This window comes from Triturus cristatus, chromosome 4_1 (assembly GCF_964204655.1).
Source record: "Triturus cristatus chromosome 4_1, aTriCri1.1, whole genome shotgun sequence".
Lineage (NCBI taxonomy): Eukaryota > Metazoa > Chordata > Amphibia > Caudata > Salamandridae > Triturus > Triturus cristatus.
The window spans coordinates 745,482,602-745,507,156 of NC_140585.1; the positions used below are offsets into that span (position 1 = coordinate 745,482,602).

Sequence of the window (24,555 nt, forward strand, 5' to 3'; positions counted from 1 at the left end):
TTGCAGTGCCATGTAACATCAGCCCCTGGCACAGCATTGATAAAAGATTACCACTACAGTTGGCCCATGGCCATCAAACAAACTCTGAAAGCTCATTTGCCTTTGTCATATAATTACTTTACACAGATAGTTTCTGTTGGCTGACTGAAAAATGCTGTGATGTGGAAGCATTGTGGTTGCGGGAGGTACTACCTACAGGTAGCCCAAGCCATTTTGAAAACAAATTCCTACATGAAGCTGGGGACTCTGAATTGAATCCCTGATTCCAAAGAGCTCCACAGGCTTTATTCAGACTTAACAAGTGTTTTTTTCTAATTGAAAATCATCCCGTCAACTGTTTTTTATTGAACACAAGTGGAGACTACCATGCCTCAGTCCAGTTGTCATGTGTTATCCGTTAAAGTGAGTGCAGAAGAAGGGAAGTGAGATCAAAGATCTGAGCAATTTTCCCTTGTGGCTCTGGTTATTTTGCCAAAAGGAGGCTCATGTGATAGACATGACTTTAAACTAAATCCTGGCTTTGAAGGAGGATTCAAATCCACTGAGTCGGGGGTCGCGTGTGGGGTACCAAACGGGATAGCCCAATGAACATAATATGTTATGCATGACACTTATTAGAGCAACAATTTTAAATGTATGCAAATACACATTCATTTCGGTCATATCCATTATTGAATCTGGCTAAAAATCAATCAGTTTAATGACACCAAAACAATAATTATTTTTCTGGGATGTCCCAAAGAGTAGACCAATTAATTTCCAAGAGACGCTGTCATTGGCGGCCATGCATATCCCAGCACACAACATAAGAAATCTAGGAGCAATATTTGACCAATTTTAAACTTTGCCTGCTCCACAAAGATCTACCTCTGCTCCAAACAAATCAGCGTGTAGCTGACAGAACGTTGTCATTCCACAACAGAACTATGGCACTGAGGCTTATATAAGCCCACCCAAAAAGTTAATTGAGAGGCTCCAACAAGTGCAAAAGCAGGTGAAGTGAATACTGTCATATCAACCTGCCTTAAAAGATCTCCATTGATTCTCCTTCAAAGCCATGATTTAGTTCAACGTCTGTACACCACACGGGACCCTCGACTCAGTGGGGTTGGATTCATTACAATACCTGGAGACCTGTAACATCAAGGGTATATATTTTATTTCAATCCTGGGCAGATATCGCACAGATTGTTGGATGATTGTTTCTCATTTAGTTTTTTTCTGATTTTACATGGCTTTAAATGTAGAGAAAAGGAATTCTGATGGTGGTTGGGGTAGAGGCAGTGTGGCTGGGTCAGTTTGCAAACGTGTCTTGACTTATTTGTAATTTTAACTTTGAAAAGAAGTATGCGGGTCAAAGTAGTATCAATCAGTAATGCAAGGTTATTTTTACTTGTCTTCCGTGTTAGTCACCTTATGGAAATGTTTGAGTATTTCTCTTGATTGGTTGATAGCTTTGTTAATAGAGTTGGAGCAATATTTACTTTGTACCCTCTAGACTGCTCTGTAACATCCAATTGTGCACTAGGCCCAATTAAACACACTTATTGATTAGCTAACACAAGGGTAGTGTCAAATTACAAATGAGCTTACATGTCATATATTATAGAAATGAGGATTACGACTAGTACCTTTAGGCACAACTGAGAAAGGAGGAAGTAAACAGTGTCTCAGGATACAGCACCCGATTCTTCCCTGGAAGTTCAACTGGAGTTTTTGGCACCTTTCAGCAGCAGGAGTCCCTGGCTGAAACTTGAGATCTTGTAAATCTGTTGGGGCCAGTAACTGCAATTACCAGCCACACGGAAAACTCAAAATGTGGTCCGAAATCAAATTTCAAGTAATACAGACATAGCTTGTGACTTTAGTAGGAGATTTTACTGGGAATCATTGAAGTTTAAATGAGTTCCACAGTGAAATTGTGTACATTCACTTCTTCTGTCCTTTTCAACTCGGAGGTAAACACATTTGTAAAGAGCAGCCCGGGTGGACGGTATGCAGGCACTCCATGGGAACTGTTCATTATATTGCCCATGAATAATATCACCGAGGTCTACTTAGTTTTTATGCCCTATTCAGTCTTGGACTATTCCTATCACAAGGCATTTTTACCCCAGGGCTGACATTCCACTATTTTGTCCTCAAAAAGTTTACACATAAAAACTTTAAAATGCCCTAAACTCCTCAGACCCCAGGATGATCTTTGTCACTTGTGGATGGAGATATGTTACTCTACGTGTTGTTAATCAAGTGGTCATTTCAATTGTCAAAATAAGGCCCATCTTAAAACGGAATAACTGCAGTTAGTGTTTGAATAGATGTCTAAGGAAAAAACAAAAGAGTTTTAAGGTTGCAAATTTGATTGTTCCCCGGTTTGCTTTTTAATAAGTGAAGCAAAGACTAAAGTATCTCTAGGTTACATATGGAGTTGGGTGCTATCAGAGATGCGCGCCCACCTAGCATATGGCATGGTGAGGTATTCCAACACAAGGCCCGCATTGACCATGTAGCAAAACTATTCAAACTATTTCTCAGATTTTGGAGTTTAAACAAAATTTCTGCTATTAGTCACAAAGATGTTATATACATTGGCGTGGTGTTGAACTGGCTTTTTAAAAAATGCATATAGTTAAGTATACAAGTAATTTGTAAGAACTACAAAGGGGCATGATAAGACTGAATCCAACAACTATGAGACCAAAGCTTACTATTGCTCTCTGCCACAAGGCACACTTACTTGAACACTTTCATGAACCGGGTAGCTTACCTCACAATTAGCAATGAAGTGAATATGATTTGAAGACAGGTCAAGATGTGGTTAGATGTGGGATCATCAAACGTGATAATATTGGCCTCCTTCTGTGCCAGAACCGAAACTTAGTAATAATATGTTCATAGAAATACAGATTTCTGTTTCCAGCATAACTGGTTTTACAAAGCTCTCTAAGATTTGCTTACTGTTGTTCTAATTCTAGTGTTTCATTGAATGCATACATTTATTTAGATTTTATTTACTTTGTTTTTTTTATTTGACATGTACTGCGTGTGGGAGCATGGCAGTCGCATAGCTTCTCTAGAAGCTCGTTGCACTCTTATCAAGTGATGTCATGTCACCATTGTGACACTGAATGTTAGAAATTTCTCTGGTATTCTTTGGAGTATCACCTCTTTTGTGAGTAAGAAATCTGGAACCAAGTAAGACGTCTCAGTTCCACTATTATATTCCTTTTGCAGACAGGGAATGTTGAATCCACTGTCAGGGTCCTTAAACAAGTTTTTTTTTGTTGTAACAGACTTTATTGGGTTTTATAGATTAAGAAATAGCAAAGAATTGCATACATCTTTCGCATAAAGGCCAGGGTTACTTTATACTTGATGGTATCACACATCACGATTACATTTGTTACAGTATGCAGGTATAAGCCCTCATCGGGTACGGCAGTAACATGACTTTGCAAATAACATGTCTGTTCGTTGTTAATCGAGTCTGAGTGTCTAACACTGTTTATTAAAACAAAATTAAACTACAAGTACAATCCCCCTCCCCCAATTTATGGGTTTAGCATTCAATCAACGAATTGAGAATAGACTTGCTCTAACATTATACTTCACTTACAGACGTTTTGTGTGGATACCCAAACTTTCACGGTATGGGAGGGCGTATATCCTGACGGAGTTACAAGTTTCCATCTCCGTCAATATTACACGTGTATTGGTATTAGTAGCGAAGGTATGTGTAGCATGGGGACTTGTGGTAAGTCCTATCCTCGTGTGCTACAGCCCCGGTCCTCTGAGAATTAGTTGCATTAAGTTATGGGAATGTAAACATATCTAAAGCTTTGAAGGACTCCATAAGGATGTCCCAATTCATTGATATAGGCTTTTTCAGTAATCCACGATATTCTTCCCTGTGCATTGCATTGCTCTCCGCCAATTTCCAGCAGGCAGAGTTGCCGATTTCCACCTCCTGGTTATATTTTGTTATGCTAGGATGAGTGCCGGTTGTGCAAACCTTGCCTGCACTTTGTAACCCTTCGGCCGTGGGTAGGGATCTAAAAGGCAGCTTTCAGCCTTATGCCATGTGTCCCCGAATACTTCACTCAGTAGTGATCTGCGTCCAGTAGGTTAGTAGGGCGGGACAGGCCCACAACATAGGTAACAAATCCGCATCCTGTTCGGGGACTTCTCGGGTATGCTGCTGTGATATTGGAGAATATTGAGTGTAGCCTATGCAGTATAAGATAAGCTCGCTGTACTATCATGTATTGTATGAATTTAAATCGTGAGTTACAGGTTACCTGTTTAGGGTATTCGAGTATAGTGTTCCATTCTTTGTCTAGAAGTACTCTGCCTACGTCTCACTCCCACTTGTCCTGTAGTTGCACCAGAGGTGAGCGTTGGTGTGTGCGGATGAACCAGCATATTAAACGTCTGCCAGTACCCAGTACCCAGTACCCATTAACTACATTGAGTGGACTAGTTAATGCGTTGCAGGTTGAGACCCGTCGGGAGCCTAATGCCGTTTGACATACCTTACAAGACGGGCATGTGTTAAATAGAGTGTATCTGTGAGCACCTGTTTGTTTATGAAATCTGCATGACAGAGTAATATCCCATCCTCGAACAGTGCGCCCACATTGGTCACGCCTGCCTGTGTTGTGTCAGTGTGCCCGTGGTATTGGGGAGGTCTAGGAGTGATATATTGGAGGCATAAGCAGTAGTCTTTGCAGTATTTTTCAAAGCCATTTTCCAATATGTGAGTGCCACCTTGAGTAGCAGCTGAGCCAGTGTTGGAATTTGCACCTCAGGGCATAACGATTTGTTCAATTTCCCTTAGGCAATCATTTGGGGTGTGCAGGCTATTTCTTGCAGATTTCGTCCAGCCAGCCAGCCAGTAAGAGAGTCACTGTAATTGCCCAGCCAAACAGTAATCCAGAAAGTCTGGTGCCCTCATGCTTCCGGCATCTGATGGCAGCTGCAGTTTGGCAAGCTGAAACGTAGACGGACCTTACCCCATATCAAATCTATTAGGATGGTATTCATTGTTATAAAAAATTTAATTGGGATAACTACTGGAAAATTGGTGAAAAAATAGTGAATGCGCTGGAGCATTACCATTTTAGATATTGCAAGTTGCCCCGCTACAGCAAGGGGGAGCGATGTCCGAAAGGTGAACTGGGATCGCAGACAGGCAATTGCTTTCTTGAGGATCCTGTCCTAAGATCCTGTGGGTCCTTTATATGTCTGGATCCCCAAGTACCTGAATGTAGCGGGGTCTACTACAATCTCCTGTTCACCAAATGGGATCACTTTAATTTGGAAGCTACTCTTAAAGGGAAATGCTTGGGATTACCCAACCTTTATTGCTAGTCCTATGAGGGACTTAAAGTGCGTAAGGGTGTGATGGAGCGCAGTTACCAGCTCTGGTCACACACACATACCTAATACTCACCTGGGCCCAAAGCATTCACACAATAAGCTAGTAAACCCGCTGGCATCAATTTTTGTGTTTTTACCTGAAATTTGATATTCACCTTTACCAAATCTTACCAACTTAATTATTTTAACAGTAATTTCCTCTCCTCAATGAATCAGGTTGCTGAGTTGGTTTAAGGTAGAATAACATTAACCTTTTATTTTCCAATAACCACAGACTCAAGAAGTTTTGAAAACCTTTCTCTAAATCAATAATTTGTGAGTCAGGAATCAATTACAGTGACCACCTTCACTCAAAAAGGCAGAGTAATTCAAATATAGCAAAGTCATTAAATGATCAATGAAGACGGTACCTGAAAAAGCGAGGGAAAGAGAGAGCACAGGCACAAAGACAGATTTCGCAGAATTATATTTACCTATGGTCATGGATGAACCCAACTCCTTAAGATGGGGCCAGAAAGAATCTCACAATCAAACGAAGGAAAAATAAAAGCGGGTGGGCTATATTTAACGAGGTCCAGTATACAAGCCCTGAGGTAGTTAGAAGAGAAGGGTATACAGTTCCTCTAGTTGTACAGGAGTGTGAAGAATACACTCATCCTTGGGATCGAGACAAAGTGGGGAGCAATGTCTAGTTGGCCTGGGAGTGTACTAGCATGTGTTGGATGGGGGAACCCACATTGGTGGAACTAAAACCCTCACACACCCAGCAAGCTAGGTGTCATGCTTCATCATCTGGGTTTTGCTCCTCGTCGGGTCGGCGCTGCAATTCCCGACGGGCACCCAAAGATGGGGCTCTTTAGCGGAGAACTTTTGTTCCTTGCCGAAGGTGAGTGCAAGTGAGGGCCAGGTAGGTGTAGACGTTAGTGAGTGTGTTTTAAAACAGGGTTGGTTAGTCTGAATAATGGATTTTATTCGGTCAGTAAACCACCCTATTAAAAACGAAATGAGAGGCGGTGGTCTGGACACAATGGGTCAGGGACTACTCTGCTCTACTCAGATGGTCAACATGTTTCTTGCCTCAAGGTCAGGGGGATCCAGCGGCAATTCATCAGGACCGGTGAAATTGAACTATCTACAAAATTGTGAGGGTGTGCAAACAAATATTTACAGGGGTGTCTGGATAAAAACTACCCTAGGGAAGTGTCAGGAAAACTAAACACTTCCGTTATGGATTGGCCCAGAGGAAAAGGAGAGAGGAAGCAAAACAGGCCAACACAGCACATTAAAAACACACTTAGTCAAGTATATACAATTCGTAGTATGGAGCCAAGGACTCCTCATATGCATGTCCACTATATAAGCAGTTGCGCTAAACAGGAGTGATCATGCATAGGTGGATGCAGTGTGCAAGTACGTGTCAAGTGATAAAAATCCAAACCACTCAAAGTCTTACGTTATGAGGTCTATTAATGCTCACCTAACGTTATAGAAAGTGCCGCTCCAGTCGGTACATGGCGAGCCTCTTGGGATGGCGTGTTAGCCTACTGTAGATAGTAGTACAATAATGTGAAGCAAGAGGCCCACACAGGTAGGTGTGTCCGATTAACACACTCACTGGTGCTAGATATAGTCAGGACAAAGTTAGCAAGGTCCCCCGGCACCACGGTAACCGGAAACCGCCGCCCGAGGAGCGACCCGACCCCCGGCCCGAGCGTCTCCCAAGAGAGAACACAAGGTAGCCTAAGGATCGGTCCGCTGCAACAGCCGAGGTCAGCCGTCCACCGGAACAGAGGGGATCTCTGCTCGTTCAGTCTAACGATTTTAATCGGAAAGTAACTACTTACAGTTCTGTCGCCCAAGGGTGGTCTGCAAACCTACCCCGCTCCGCCGAAACCGGGAAGTGTGGTTTGATTTCCACTGTTCAGTTAAGAACCAATCCGGTAAGCTGTAAGCGAGTTCTGATTGGGCGTCTGTAATCTGACCAATCAGTACGGAAACAACCCCGTCTACGTGGAGTGACTACGGGCGCCATCTTGGAATGGGGTGTTACGGTAGGCAACAGATGGTGTTAGTGCATCTAAGAGGTCAGGCGGGGGTTCTTGGGAGTGATAATGAACTTCATAAAGTCCTCGTCTTGTGTATCCCTGTCTATGCCAGAGAAACAACGCATTGTGTGCATAATGCCATGAATCAGAAATCATATATATATATGAATGGGTAGTTGGTGTTGAGACAGGCATAACGGGAACACTCGCAATGTCAGTGGATGTCAGTGATACCCTGTAGGGGTTAAAGGCATGTCCGATCACTGTCAGTACTATGAATCTAAGTCCATCCCTTATATACCTCGTGAAGACAGGACTGGTGGTTATACTCGGGCATGCATCAGGATCTTAATATGTCAAGGTACCCCATGGTATGTCGTCATTCAGACCTCTTGTGTCAGATGCCAATCTGTGTACCCATCTTTGTTCTAATCTAAACAAGGCTTGTGATGTAATGCCTGGATGTGACTCAAGAACGACCCATCTTAAGGAGTCTGCTGTGTGATGGAGACTTTTAAAATGGCAGTACAGTTTCGTGGTCTCCTTTAAGCATCTGATGTTACTTTTGTGCTCTGTAATGCGTGTCTTGATGGGCCGTGTCGTCATCCCTATGTAATTCAATGTACAAGGGCACTGTAACAGATAGATACAATTCGTAGAGTTACAATTTGTATGACGTGCCAATGTCCAGGTTAGGCTGTCGGACAGGATCAATTCCTTGGTAGTCATCGTCTGTTTGCAGGATGTGCAATTTCCACAGGGGAAATGTCCAGTGACTGGTGGAAGCCCCCATAGAGTGCCCTGGGGGTTCTGCGCTACTTTTTAAGGTCTAGTGTGGATCAATATATCTTTCAGATTTTGCGTTCTTTTAAAAGCAAACCTGGGTTGGGGTAGAGACAGGTTACCAGCAGCTAGAATGCCCCAATGTTTTTTAATTACTTTTTTCATGTTATTAGAGGACGGGGTAAATGAAGTGACACAGGTCAAGGTATCGGTTTGTTCCCGGGTCTTGGTCTCAAGCAAAACCTCTCTGGGGTTATTCCTGGCACGTTTCATGGCTTTCGTGATCGTAGCGATTGGGTACCCTCTCTCTTTTAAATTATTTGCCAGAATGTCTGCCTCTTTTTTGTAGTCCGACACAGAGCTGCAATTTCTCCTCACACGGAGAAACTGACCGAAAGGTAGGTTGTCCCTCAGTGCTTTGGGGTGGTGACTACTATACAGCAGAAGGCTGTTCCTGTCTGTTGGTTTTTTGTAGAGGCTAGTTGTCAACACCCCGGACTCTAATCTGATGTCTAGGTCCAAGAAGGCAATGTGGTAAGTAGAAATGTGGTTGGTAAATTTTAAATAGGGGTTCTGGATGTTGATCCATCGACAAAACTCTTCACATCTGCTCAATGAACCCTTCCAAAGGATGAGGACATCGTCAATAAAACGCCTCCACATAATCAAATTCTCGTCAAAGGGGTTTGTGGGGCTCTGAATGACCTCTTCCTCGAAAGCTGCCATATAGAGGCAGGCTAGACTAGGGGCAAATGTGCTGCCCATAGAAGTCCCTTGGCATTGGTGGAACAGTTCGTTCCTGAATTCAAAGAAATTCTCCGTTAATGCTAGGGATGCTAGGTCCATGATGAAAGACACAGGAGTGGGTGATGTCCAGTCTTCCTTACGAAGGGCCTCTTCGATCACAGTTAGGGTGGCTTGTTGTGGGATATTGGTGTATAACGCCTCCACGTCTAAAGTGACCAGAAGGCTGATCTCCCCATTAGGTTCAAACCCTTCTACTGTTCTTAGGATGTCACTGGTATCTTTGATATAGGACGGTATTCTTTGGACCAGGGGTTGTAGAAAGGGATCCACAAATCTGGACAGTGGCTCTAGAACGGAACCGATCCCGGACACAATGGGCCTGCCTGGGGTCGGAAAAGTTCCTTTATGGACTTTGGGCAAGGTGTAAAAGTATGGAGTTACGGGATTACGTGTATTCAGGTAATCGGCCTCTTTCTTTGTGATCCACCCATTAGTCTCTGCCTCCAGGATAAGGCTATTGATAGCGTTCCTCAACCTAGGAGTGGGGTCTAATGTTATAGGTGTATAGTATTTACGATCACCTAGTTGTCTCCGACACTCTCTCTCATAGTCAAGGGTGGACTGGATGACTGTAGCCCCACCCTTGTCTGCTTGTTTAATTGTGATGGAGTGGTCGTCAGCCAGAGCCCTGGCTGCATTCATTTCCTCTTTCGAGAGGTTATAGAAAGTGTTAGACCTGTCTCGTGTCACGGCTAGATCTTTGAGTATCGCTTTTTCAAAGGTTAGGACTTCTGGGGGAACCATGCCAGCGCTGGGGGTAAAGGTTGATGGATTATGTAGTCCAGTATCTGTGTTATCTGCATCTATAAAAGATTCGTTATGAAAAAAGGCTTTTAAGCGAATCTTTCTAAAGAAACTATGCAGTTCGCATGCTTCCCTGAATTTGTCTATCCTTGGTGTGGGTACAAAACCCAGTCCTTTACGAATCACTCTCAGTTCAATGTTGTTGAGTGGTCTTTCAGAGAGGTTGATTACTAGGTCCTTCTGCCCCTGCGTTGGCTCCGGGTCTCCATCGGGGGCTGGGCTTGGTCCTGCCACTGGACATGCTGTGTTCCTCGCCTTCGCCCTCTTCCTCTGCCCCAGCCTCTGCCTAAAAAAGGTTGGGGGTTGGCTCCTGGATAGAATTGGGGAGGGCACGGTGGAAACATAGGATATTGCCAAAATTGAGTTTGTGGTGGACCGGGGAACATTGATTCCCCTCGATTATAGAAGGTTCGGTTGTTCTTTCTTCTCTGGTTCGGAGTGTCCCAACTGCCAGTGCTCGAGTTGCTATTATTGGAGTCCCTCCTGCTATTGTTACTCGATTCCTCGTCGCTGGAATAATTATTCCTATTAGGTGTGAAATCTGGTTTCAGGTAGGGGAAGATCTTTTCTTTGTCAAATCTCGAGATGTCCTTCTGTAGCTTCGCTATCTTCTGTTTGAGAAGATACTCTCTATTCTCCGTTATTTCTGAGTTAATCTCAGCCAACTTGGTTTTGAAGGTGCTGTTGGGTACTGACGATTTCATACTAGACTCAGCGGCTTGTATCCGTAATAGTAAAGCATCAGCGAGTCTTTTGGCAGTGTTGATTATAAGGACTAGGAGATCACGGGTACATTTCCAAGAGACTGAGGACCAATCCTTCTTGAATGGAGGATCTTCCAGAAATAATCTGGGAAAGATATTCACGATCAGTCCATTGGGGGCAATGTTAGCCCTCAAATACTCAGTCATAACAGCTCCGTGCATCGTTATTCTGAGCCATTCTTTTTTGAGGGATACTAAGTTAGACCAGTCATCCGAGTGGGACACGCTTGCTGTTGTTCCGTCTGCTCCTAGGAGTGACGGTGTTCTAAGGATGTCAGTGACTGCATCCTCGCCATAACTAATCCCTAATTCTCCATCCATTGTGTGGAAAATGGGGAACAATGGCCACTAAACCAACGTGAGGGATTAGTCTGTTGCAGAGTGGGCCTACCAGTGTGAGTTGACACTGTAGGTAACCTCAGTACTTTCCTACGGTTTTCCAACCGCGCAAGAAATCACAATCAAACGAAGGAAAAATAAAAGCGGGTGGGCTATATTTAACGAGGTCCAGTATACAAGCCCTGAGGTAGTTAGAAGAGAAGGGTATACAGTTCCTCTAGTTGTACAGGAGTGTGAAGAATACACTCATCCTTGGGATCGAGACAAAGTGGGGAGCAATGTCTAGTTGGCCTGGGAGTGTACTAGCATGTGTTGGATGGGGGAACCCACATTGGTGGAACTAAAACCCTCACACACCCAGCAAGCTAGGTGTCATGCTTCATCATCTGGGTTTTGCTCCTCGTCGGGTCGGCGCTGCAATTCCCGACGGGCACCCAAAGATGGGGCTCTTTAGCGGAGATCTTTTGTTCCTTGCCGAAGGTGAGTGCAAGTGAGGGCCAGGTAGGTGTAGACGTTAGTGAGTGTGTTTTAAAACAGGGTTGGTTAGTCTGAATAATGGATTTTATTCGGTCAGTAAACCACCCTATTAAAAACGAAATGAGAGGCGGTGGTCTGGACACAATGGGTCAGGGACTACTCTGCTCTACTCAGATGGTCAACATGTTTCTTGCCTCAAGGTCAGGGGGATCCAGCGGCAATTCATCAGGACCGGTGAAATTGAACTATCTACAAAATTGTGAGGGTGTGCAAACAAATATTTACAGTGGTGTCTGGATAAAAACTACCCTAGGGAAGTGTCAGGAAAACTAAACACTTCCGTTATGGATTGGCCTAGAGGAAAAGGAGAGAGGAAGCAAAACAGGCCAACACAGCACATTAAAAACACACTTAGTCAAGTATATACAATTCGTAGTATGGAGCCAAGGACTCCTCATATGCATGTCCACTATATAAGCAGTTGCGCTAAACAGGAGTGATCATGCATAGGTGGATGCAGTGTGCAAGTACGTGTCAAGTGATAAAAATCCAAACCACTCAAAGTCTTACGTTATGAGGTCTATTAATGCTCACCTAACGTTATAGAAAGTGCCGCTCCAGTCGGTACATGGCGAGCCTCTTGGGATGGCGTGTTAGCCTACTGTAGATAGTAGTACAATAATGTGAAGCAAGAGGCCCACACAGGTAGGTGTGTCCGATTAACACACTCACTGGTGCTAGATATAGTCAGGACAAAGTTAGCAAGGTCCCCCGGCACCACGGTAACCGGAAACCGCCGCCCGAGGAGCGACCCGACCCCCGGCCCCGAGCGTCTCCCAAGAGAGAACACAAGGTAGCCTAAGGATCGGTCCGCTGCAACAGCCGAGGTCAGCCGTCCACCGGAACAGAGGGGATCTCTGCTCGTTCAGTCTAACGATTTTAATCGGAAAGTAACTACTTACAGTTCTGTCGCCCAAGGGTGGTCTGCAAACCTACCCCGCTCCGCCGAAACCGGGAAGTATGGTTTGATTTCCACTGTTCAGTTAAGAACCAATCCGGTAAGCTGTAAGCGAGTTCTGATTGGGCGTCTGTAATCTGACCAATCAGTACGGAAACAACCCCGTCTACGTGGAGTGACTACGGGCGCCATCTTGGAATGGGGTGTTACGGTAGGCAACAGATGGTGTTAGTGCATCTAAGAGGTCAGGCGGGGGTTCTTGGGAGTGATAATGAACTTCATAAAGTCCTCGTCTTGTGTATCCCTGTCTATGCCAGAGAAACAACGCATTGTGTGCATAATGCCATGAATCAGAAATCATATATATATATGAATGGGTAGTTGGTGTTGAGACAGGCATAACGGGAACACTCGCAATGTCAGTGGATGTCAGTGATACCCTGTAGGGGTTAAAGGTATGTCCGATCACTGTCAGTACTATGAATCTAAGTCCATCCCTTATATACCTCGTGAAGACAGGACTGGTGGTTATACTCGGGCATGCATCAGGATCTTAATATGTCAAGGTACCCCATGGTATGTCGTCATTCAGACCTCTTGTGTCAGATGCCAATCTGTGTACCCATCTTTGTTCTAATCTAAACAAGGCTTGTGATGTAATGCCTGGATGTGACTCAAGAACGACCCATCTTAAGGAGTCTGCTGTGTGATGGAGACTTTTAAAATGGCAGTACAGTTTCGTGGTCTCCTTTAAGCATCTGATGTTACTTTTGTGCTCTGTAATGCGTGTCTTGATGGGCCGTGTCGTCATCCCTATGTAATTCAATGTACAAGGGCACTGTAACAGATAGATACAATTCGTAGAGTTACAATTTGTATGACGTGCCAATGTCCAGGTTAGGCTGTCGGACAGGATCAATTCCTTGGTAGTCATCGTCTGGTTGCAGGATGTGCAATTTCCACAGGGGAAATGTCCAGTGACTGGTGGAAGCCCCCATAGAGTGCCCTGGGGGTTCTGCGCTACTTTTTTAGGTCTAGTGTGGATCAATATATCTTTCAGATTTTGCGTTCTTTTAAAAGCAAACCTGGGTTGGGGTAGAGACAGGTTACCAGCAGCTAGAATGCCCCAATGTTTTTTAATTACTTTTTTCATGTTATTAGAGGACGGGGTAAATGAAGTGACACAGGTCAAGGTATCGGTTTGTTCCCGGGTCTTGGTCTCAAGCAAAACCTCTCTGGGGTTATTCCTGGCACGTTTCATGGCTTTCGTGATCGTAGCGATTGGGTACCCTCTCTCTTTTAAATTATTTGCCAGAATGTCTGCCTCTTTTTTGTAGTCCGACACAGAGCTGCAATTTCTCCTCACACGGAGAAACTGACCGAAAGGTAGGTTGTCCCTCAGTGCTTTGGGGTGGTGACTACTATACAGCAGAAGGCTGTTCCTGTCTGTTGGTTTTTTGTAGAGGCTAGTTGTCAACACCCCGGACTCTAATCTGATGTCTAGGTCCAAGAAGGCAATGTGGGAAGTAGAAATGTGGTTGGTAAATTTTAAATAGGGGTTCTGGATGTTGATCCATCGACAAAACTCTTCACATCTGCTCAATGAACCCTTCCAAAGGATGAGGACATCGTCAATAAAACGCCTCCACATAATCAAATTCTCGTCAAAGGGGTTTGTGGGGCTCTGAATGACCTCTTCCTCGAAAGCTGCCATATAGAGGCAGGCTAGACTAGGGGCAAATGTGCTGCCCATAGAAGTCCCTTGGCATTGGTGGAACAGTTCGTTCCTGAATTCAAAGAAATTCTCCGTTAATGCTAGGGATGCTAGGTCCATGATGAAAGACACAGGAGTGGGTGATGTCCAGTCTTCCTTACGAAGGGCCTCTTCGATCACAGTTAGGGTGGCTTGTTGTGGGATATTGGTGTATAACGCCTCCACGTCTAAAGTGACCAGAAGGCTGATCTCCCCATTAGGTTCAAACCCTTCTACTGTTCTTAGGATGTCACTGGTATCTTTGATATAGGACGGTATTCTTTGGACCAGGGGTTGTAGAAAGTGATCCACAAATCTGGACAGTGGCTCTAGAACGGAACCGATCCCGGACACAATGGGCCTGCCTGGGGTCGGAAAAGTTCCTTTATGGACTTTGGGCAAGGTGTAAAAGTATGGAGTTACGGGATTACGTGTATTCAGGTAATCGGCCTCTTTCTTTGTGATCCACCTGCTAGTACACTCCCAGGCCAACTAGACATTGCTCCCCGCTTTGTCTCGATCACAAGGATGAGTGTATTCTTCACACTCCTGTACAACTAGAGGAACTGTATACCCTTCTCTTCTAACTACGCCAGAAAGAATCTCCCAGGACAGGATGCAGACAGAAGATCAGGCAGATTCAGATCTGGGAAGGTGATCTCTTCTAATGTGCAATGCCAGCATCACACCCCTCTCTGGTACTACTCTCCTCGAACATCCCTCTTCCGAAATCCCCTTCTAGATGATTAGATTATCGATCAGTATCTCAATTTCTCGAGCAGAGTTTCTGCCAGCAGCAGGGTCTGAGACAGCGTCTCGGACAGAATCTGGATCAGCATAACATGCACGTTGGGTCAGTGACGAGTCGGAATGACAGATCTGACAAGTCGGACAAGTTCTCTAGCTAACTTACCTCACTTATACTATTCTCTATTCATGTACCACCCCCAAAAGTTTCAATATTTGTGTGTCCCCCTATTCTGATTGGTCAGGGCGGGGAGGTGAGTTCATCACACCATTTAAAGTAATGTTTTCTCTTTGGGCCATTGTTCTATGTTCCTGCCCCTTAATTTACTTTCCCATAGCTTTATTCCCACCCGCATTTCACGTTATGTTCAATACAGTTTTGCAACAACATTTAATTTTATTCCTGTGTTCAGGTCAACAGTTCTTTTTCCCAGGCGTCTCAGTTCAATGTGGCCTTGGCTGGGTTTCAAGTGGTGCTGTCACAGGGTTTCAGCAGGTTCTTGTGCGCCTCCGTGAGCATCAGATGGGTAGGGAATTCGGTCACTCTCCGAGGCCCAAATATAGACTAATAATAATGTCAGGAAAAAGACACATTAGAACACGGGAATGAATGATTTCACTGTATACCACTTATCTCTACTCTGTCCCCATTTACTTATTTAAATCTTTTGCATTAGTGTTTAATAGAGTTTACGAAGTTTAGTTCAAGCATCAGCTTATGCGTTAACATGTGAGTTTCAAGCGGCCATATTTAATGCTATTGCGCAGCTGCAAAGTTTCCCACCAAAAGCATAGAGAGTGTCATACTACATAGATGCAGTAGACGCATGTGCAATGAAAATCCAGCGTTTTTGGTGGCCATCTTTAGTCACTCGGATTACTTGTTAGTAATACACATAAAAAAGCTTCCCCTAGATACAGTATGTTCGTTTGTAATGCAATATTAGTATTTACAAGACTTGTTGGTTATACATTATTACATGTTACTTGAGAGGATTGCATCCAAGCAAGTTTCTTTTCCCGAAACCTTGCTCCATCAGGTGTGGGCTACCATAAGAAAGGTTTCTTGGTTGTCTTTAGTGTATATTACTATGTCATCGGCATACAGCAACAGTTCGTGGACCATGTGGCCAATAGAAATGCCCCACCTTTGAGCATCACTGCACAACCTGCATGCCAGGGGCTCCAATATGAGCACAAAAAGCATGGGGTAGAGCGGGCAACCCTGTCTTTTGCCACATTGTATGGTGTAGGCTTCCGAAATTGTGCCCAAGTGTGTGCCCTGGCTGTTGGCGATGTGTATAGAAGTTTAATCCATTGAAGGATTTTGTAGGGGACACTGAACCGCCTAAGGGCACCCAACAAGTAATCCCTGCTCAATGTATAGAAGGCCTGATGGAGGTCCAACGATAGACACCCTGCTCTAGGAAAAACATCAGGGCAGGTGGCCATAACATGATAAAGTCGGCGTATATTCAATGATGTATTTCTCCCAGGCACAAAGCCGCATTGGTCTATGTGTACGAGTCTTTCTTAGTATCTTGTACTTTGTATTGAGGAGCGACAGCTGCCTATAAGCTGTAATGTCTGTGTGGTCCCTGTCAGGCTTTGGCAATGAGGTCACTAGGGTCTGCACTACAGTAAGAGTCAGCGCTCACTCTGAAAGGGAGATACAATATAACCGTTCCAGTCTGGGGGCCAGTTGTGAAATGAAAGTGGCATAGACATCCACCGGTAGGCTGTCTAGGCTTGGGGTCTAAGCTGGGTCAGTTCGCCATAAGTTGGCAGGGTATGCCCAGACGTGGGTCCCTTGCTCACTTTGCCACTGGATTCAAGCTAGCCTGGCTGATGAGGGGCGTTACTACGAACCCGGTCCCAGGATGCTTGTTTCCAGTCCAGGGAAGAAATGGCATGGCAGTTTGGGCTGGACTGTTTCCATGAAGAACAGGGTCATGACTGATTTGCATATGGCTGAGTCTGAACTGGAGTGGCGAAGTGAGGTAAAGAATGGTGATGGATTCAACCCAGACCTGTGACTGGGGGTGAGTGTCTGAAAAGTTTCAGCACTCCATCCATCTCCTTGTGTTGGCTTTGCTTATCCAGACCGCAGCTCCCGTGCAAATGCTGAGTAAGATGTATGAAATAGTTGTCCCCTCTATTTTCCAGAGTTTAAGAGCACTCTGAGGCTGACAGATGGGTTTCCTGTAGGAATCCTATTTGTGCTTTCTGTCTACATAGTTGTGCTTAAATTCTATGACGTTTATAAAAGGACCCCATTCCTCTGACATTCAAAGAGGTGAAGTTATAATGTGGGATTGCTGTCATTAGCACATCTTATGTTAGGGTTAAAGCTTGTGTATTTGTCTTGTAATGCAGCCCAATAACAAGCACCCGCTAAAGTCCCTTGGGCTGGTACAGCATGGGCTGCACCAAGGGAAGGCAGGCTGACGGGGGATGGGGGGGGGGGGACACTGGGAGAGCAGAACACAGCTCCCCTGCGGGAACCATGGGTCTCCGAGACACCCCAACCCCTGCAGTGCTGCACCCGGACCCCTGCTCGTGAGTATGCAGCAATAGTCTCCAAAACCGTCTCTCTGCTCCACTAACCGTCTCCACTTGGGCATGAGACTGCGCAGCCTGAGGTAACCGGCCTGCACGTCTCTGACGCAGCATAGATTCGATCGGGCCTGATGCAGCCAGTTCTTTCACGGGACGGACCGGTGACTACCTTTTGTCAGTGTCTGGGTCGTCACTGGTCCCTTGTCCCAGGCTCGCTTTTAGGATTTTGCCCGATCCACTAATGTTGCCTCCACTAACCTTTTCGTTCTGCTGGTGAATGTCCGGGTCTGCCGATCCTCCATTTCATTGGCGGGTTCGGCTGTGCCGGAAGTATGGCCGCTTCTGAGCAACGCCACTGCTTGTAAATGGGGGTTCTCGACGCCCACAGTGTCTGGATTAATTTATGGTGGGGCAACTGGGCAGATGGCCCTGGAAAAAGTGATGAAAAAGTCTGTTAAGCCTTGGCTTGGGAGCTCTCCTTTCATGCGACCCCCATCTTCGCTGTTGGCCACGCCCCCCAGGGTCCTGAAAGTAGTTCACAGTGGTTCCCTTTCTTAGTGTATATCTTCTCCACACAGCAGGTACAGTCTTTGGTTCAGGTGATGGTTTCTACAGTAGGTCGATAACAATCACTTGTGATACCTTTGCCCGTGGCAGCCATGAACCTTTGGGAGTAGCACCTTTGGGAGGAGCAATTGGGGGTCCTATCTGGACAATTCCTTCCGTGTTTTTGCCACTTCCCCATCCCTCTATCAAGCAAAGTGGTGATGCTCAACAAGAGATTGTCAGCAGGCCTCTGTAAATTGATCAGTGCTGCATTATTTAAGCAGACTTTTCTCCATCCTTCCACACCTTACTGTCTGATACTAAAGCCAAAACTCAGAAATGCCAGAAATACACTTTGCCAAACCGACGGAGGTTGTTCCTCAGCCTCCATCTTGTGTCATGCTTTGCCAGAGGCAATCCAAAATGGATCCATGGCTTCACCATCACACACTTGCATTTCTCAAGGAGTCATGCTACTCTCCATGGAATACCACTGACTTTATGTTTCTCAATTTACCAATGTTGGAAAAATGGGAGCCTGAGCTGGTTCTGCCGAGATTTAATACCTGCAGGTCAAACCAGATGTCAGTGGCAAACAACACACTATTGGGTCCTCTTGCTGGCTAGGAACAGAAAAAAGTTAGATTGGTGATAATGTAGATGGGGGATAAAATAAAACGCAAATATTTGAAATGTGCGGAAGAGGTAGAAAAGTGTTAAACTTGATGACATGGATAAGCCACCCCTTTATTAAGAGTCAATGAGGAAAACATCCAAGAAAATGAATGATAATTTTAATAAAACTAAGGTTACAATCAGATATTTCAAAATAAATGCATTTACTAGAAAAATACAGCTTTTAAACCATTCTTATTCTTACAATGTGATTTAAAAATACCTATTTCAACTAGTGAGTAGAAATATTCCCTTAAAAATTCTTCTAAGCTATTTAATTAGACAGAGTAAGAGATACAAATATTTTATTCAAGTCTTGTATGTCTCTCCTTTCCATCATACACGAAAAGAGGAAGGTAACGCCTAGTACCAGAACATATCGTTTTTAAGACCTTTTATCTAGGGAAGTTTGAAAGAAAAGAAGTTGAAGCATACCTACTCCCAGTCAGCCATAATATTCAGCTTTTAGTGTTTTTTGTGTGTGGAGTTCTCTGGCAGTGAAACTTTAAATTGAACCAACTGAAAATAAAAATGCACATTTGGTACCATACCTAAGCTTTTGTAATCCCACCGAAATCCTTGAAAATAAATATTAGAGTGCCATCGAAAGAATAGCAAGTTAAGTATAAGAATTGTATGCATTTACAATTTGAGAAAACTAAAGATGATTTGACCTTTGGTTTTTTCCTTTTTATTACCCAGCTACAAACCAGTGGTTTCTCCCTGCAGTAAGAGGTGACATCCCGCCTGGCTGTGCCGCCCATGGTTTTGTCTGCGATGGAACAAGAATTCTTGTGTTTGGTGGGATGGTAGAATATGGACGATACAGTAATGAGCTATATGAACTGCAGGTGAGATGAAATCCTTGCTTTCTGGATTACTAGCGATCTGCGGAATGTGATGGAGAAAGTTATCACTGGGGCGAGCTGTTGTCCTCATTAAAAAAAACACATGCATCATGGTTTGGGCCTGGAATCGTGCATGAAATGAGGAAAAATAATTGTGGTTTTTTTTGGTGCTTGTGAGCTTGAAGAGAGTGGGAGTAGTGGCTCACGAGGGAGTGTAAATGCAAGTAAGAGGTGACTTATACTTTTCTGATCATCTTTCTATTATTTGGCTACTGGGCATAAAATCAATGTACAGTTTAAAAGAGCAGGCTTAAAAACTGTATCTAAAGGGTTTATAAATATATGCTTATAAAATTGCAAAGGAAATCCTGGTCCTATGAGGATACTTCAGAAGAAAAGAGAGGTATTGATTCTACAAGGGACCTCAGAAAAAGGAGCCTCGCATAGAGGACTTGAGCCTGTTTTAACACAAGAAGTGTTTTTTGCTGTTTTTCATTGTTGTCTGGAGTCCCCAGGCCTCTTACATTTTCTCACCTGGCAAAAAAGGCATGTAATTTGAATAAGTCGCCAATTGTAAACCTTGTTGTAAACCTCTGCATTTTTCAGATGCTCCTTTCCCTCCATCTTTCAGCTTCCAGGCTATTGTCTTGAAACTATTAATAATTTAGGCTTAAATCCTCATTGGGTGGATCTCTTGTCCTGCCACTCAGTCCTAAAAATACTCCAAGAAGAGACCAGAGGTCTGTTTTAGCAAAGTGTGCTATGTACAAGTGTTTCTGTTGATACACTTACTGCACTTGTACATAGTTACTCATCAGGCCTATTGCCACTCAAGATTACTATTTGTTTTAAACCTTGTACTGACACCACTAGTAAAACCCAACTTATTTGTGCTAATTTGATCTCCCTTGGTTGAGTTGATCTACTGGCTTTCTAACACACAACTTTCTTATTACACAAACTCAGCAGGCCCACTAACCTGCCGAGATGTTTCACAGTCTTGAAAAGTGGCTGAGCTACTTACAACCATTTTCTCTTGCAAGCCAAAGGAAATCACTTTCTATGCTTGTGACTTTGGAACAAGAGTGAAACCCCATATTTGCAGGGATGAATGGTTGGACATTGATAGTAAAAGAGATGTGAGGTCACAGCAGAATTGCACATGGTCCTTCGTGATTGATAGCCTTTGTTTGAAAGAATGAAAATACACTTTTATGTAACTTCTGTTTTTATTTCTGCTTAAGGCAAGTCGCTGGCTCTGGAAAAAACTAAAACCTCAGCTACCACCAACCGGTTTACCACCTTGTCCTCGACTTGGCCACAGCTTTTCTTTATATGGAAACAAGTGTTATTTATTTGGTGGCCTGGCAAATGAAAGTGAAGATTCTAACAATAATGTTCCCAGGTACGGCAACTGGGCTCGGAATGCATTTGGAGACAGTAGGAGATCTATTTCCTACTTTAAAAATAAGTTACATTGTTTTTTTCTGATTGAATTTGCTATTTGTTCTCCTTAATTGCTTTCTTTGTCACATCTGCAGTCTGGTCCTGCTTGTGGTTGCAAAAATATTACAGAATGCTCAGTCAAAATGTTTTAGACCATATGGATTGTCTAGTAATTGCACTTCTTTGGCATGTGGTAGACTATGAGACTGGCTCTTAAATGTAGTTTGTCTTTTTAGTTCTGTCGCCAGTAAGACTGTATGATCCTAGATCAGTTCATTATTCAAACCTACATTAGAAGGGAGCACTTGCACACGTCCTGTTGTGTTGCATGGGATTTCTGTAGGATCAATAAGCCACCAGCGGAGCACCAGTGCACATGTGCTGTTCTTACAGGCCAGGGGCATGGAAGGCAAATGTTCCCAGCCAGTGAAGCTTTGAATAGTAGGGACAGTTAAAATTTACGACTCTGTTCTTTATCTGTAAATTACCAACTTCTTTTTACTTGCTAACTCACAGTTCCTGAAATATTTATGTCATTTTAAAGAAATCTTTAGCACTAAATAAGTTTGTGCTTAATGAGAACACAGAGTGGATGTGCCTAAGCAATAGATTAAACAAGAATTATCATGGTGTGTGTGTGATTGTTCACTGTGTGCAAATCATAATCTCCATTAAGGGATACAGGAAACTATCCGTTCAGATCAGCTCTTCGATGCTTAGCGTAACCAAAGAATCGTGAATTTGTGTTCATGTGAATATTTTAATGTATAGCCCTTCTGGTCATAAGTACCTGGTCCGAGAAATAACGATCAATCAATCAAGTGGATTGTAAAGTGCGACTACTCACCTTTAAGTGCCTCAAGGCGCTGGAGGGGAGAGGGGGGGAGGCGGGTGGGGGGCACTGCAGATCTGTCGCAAGGCACTGTGGTTCAGTCGAAGAGCCAGGTGTTGAGGTCCTTCCTGAATTCGGGCAATGAGGGTGATTGCCTTAGGGGAGAGGCAGGGTGTCCCAGGTCTTAGCTGCGAGGTAGGAGAAGGATCTTCACCTGGCCGTGGTATTGTGAATGCGTGGGATGGCTGCAAGGGCCAGTTGGGCGGAGTGGAGGTCTCTAATGGGTGCGTGGAACGAGAGGCGGTGGTTGAGGTATGCAGGTCCTGTGTCGTGTAGGGCTTTGTAGGCGTGAGTGAGGAGCTTGAAGGTGATTATTTGTTGACTGGGAGCCAGTGGAGGTCTCTCAGGTGGCTGGTGATGTGGCTGTGGTCGAGGATGTTGAGGATGATTCAGGCGTTCTGGATGCTTTGTAGTTTCTTGAGGAGTTTCTGGGTGATGACGGCGTAGAATGCGTTGCCTTAGTCGAGTCTGCTGCTGATGAGTGCATCATATGAGGTGTCATATGGAGCAACTTAACATATTAAATGTGCCTCCATAACAGGACTAGGGAAGGTTGCATCTATGTGATTTGTATACTACAGTATTAAGTTTGGCTCATTGCTCTATTTAATTAAAAAATATAGTTTTCATAAAGAACATTACAGCGAATAGTACAAGCTTTTCCACATACACTCCTAGATTTGAACACATTTTGACCACTCCTCTTTACAAAATTGTTCAAACACAAGTTTTTTTTTTCACATCAGATTTTATTATTGACAGACACGGTAGGCCCAGGTTGCACCAGGGACGCCATTGTATACATATCATAGCAATGATGAAGATGTCAACTTTAACAATATATGGTTGTCGCTGTATGAAATATGAAGAAAATTGAATTAAACACAAAAAAATTTATAAACTAGAAACAACAATGTCAGAGTCCATATACATATCGTCGTACAAAGTCTCCTTTCGCAAGACTCCACAAGTTTTAGTTTGAATTTACATTGGAAATCAATTTGGCTAGCTAAAGACCTTTCGTGTTGTGTGACATTGCCACTCCATTGTAGCTTTGATCGCATGCTTTGGGTCACTATCATGCAGAAAAGTGAACTTCGATCCTAGGCTCAGCACATTGTTTTTATCACAAGGAGCACATTTGTTCACCTGGGCAGTTCTACAGTTTGTTCGATTTATATTCTATCCAATCCTCACAGATAACCCAGTCCCTGCAGAGGAGACATCCCCTTTAACTGATGCTGCCAACACCTTCCTTTGCAGTATGGATGGTGTTTTTTGTTGTATGCCTTAAAATATTTTGACATAGGGATACAGAAGTTCCTCAGTTTTTATTATATACATATTTGCATAAAAAGGTGAAGCTTTGTTTTCGTGAGTAATGGCTGCTCTCTTGCCACACTGACACACAGACCAGATTTATAGGGTGCTTGGAATATCATTGTCGCATGCACAATCTAGGAGGCTACAGGGTTCAATGGCCAAGTTTGGAAAAAGATTCCATTAGCACCTAAAAACCTCTCAGTAATCGGCCTCTTTGGAAGGGTATCAACTTCCACCTCTTAAGGGGACCATCCAGTGACTGATGTTAGACTAGCACTCAAAGCCGAAGTGCACACATCAGAAAGGAATGTTTTGCAACTCCTGTTGTTGGTGGTTGTTAGAGACACAAAGAACTGTTTTGTTTTCTCTACAGTGGATGGCCCGTTTGATAATATACTTGACTATGCTACCAGGAATATTCAGTGTCTTTTTTATACTCCTGATCTGTTTTGTACATTTTCTCAGTCTATTCTTGGAGATTCTTTCACAGCTCCTTGGTGTTCATAGTTTAATTTCTCTTGTGAAATGCACTACCCAGCAGAGGAAACCTACAGGAACAGCTGAATTTATTCTAAAAGCAAGCCATCATCAGAGTTTAAGACATGGAGAGGCTGATTAAGCAGTTGTAATGATCCGTTACCCAGGAGCTAAGTTTTAATTGCTGCCACATTTTTAGTGGTATTTAATGTTTTACTACTTTCTAGTATGTTTGTTTTATACTACTGGGGAATTAAGGTTCCTAGCCCAGCACTTATTTCTTTCACATGGTGATTCTAAAAAGTTGTTCAGTTTTGGAACATAACCCTGAATATGCTTCTGATGGAACTAGGAGTACTATCTCGTACACAGGGAATATTTGGATCTCCTATTCCCCACAGTAAAGAAATGTGGCCCTTAAATTTTCTTTTATGTGGTGTAGTTGTTGCAGCGTGGAACATCAAATTCCCCCTTTGGCACAGACCAAATACCTCAATAGTAAATTCACTCAAATACATTCATTGGTGGGGCCCATAACACCAACACTCACACTCCGTTGATCTGCTTCCCTAGAGGAATAAGCTTCCAAACGCTGACATGAAAGGAATATCTTTACCTTACTCTAAATGCGTTGACTCCAACCCTGAGATATTCCCCTCATTAGGAGATGAATCATTTAGTTGTTATTTATGGTTTTTGTGAACACAATCATTTATCTATACTTTACTCATTAATCTAGATTTTCTTCTTCAAATAATCGACACAACACATTTGTCAATTAATCAAATATCATTTATCTAAGATAATTGCAAATTGTTAGAAATCATTACTAGAACCGCAGAACATCATATTTACCTAATCTGGCTAAAAGTCGTCCTCTAAGTCAGTCAAGTCGTGGAAAAACCTTTAAATTTCATCAAAGTCAGGCCGCAA

The 24,555-nt window shown here is 43.6% G+C and overlaps 1 protein-coding gene across 1 annotated transcript in view; it reads left to right on the forward strand.

Moving 5' to 3' along the window:
- Positions 1–24,555, forward strand: part of HCFC2 (host cell factor C2) — a 248,832-nt gene that overhangs the window by 7,363 nt on the left and 216,914 nt on the right. Inside the window, exons 2-3 of the mRNA XM_085653253.1 lie at positions 19,339–19,487; positions 20,729–20,889. Coding sequence (XP_085509379.1) covers positions 19,339–19,487; positions 20,729–20,889 — 310 coding nt within the window. The remainder of the gene's footprint in view (positions 1–19,338; positions 19,488–20,728; positions 20,890–24,555) is intronic.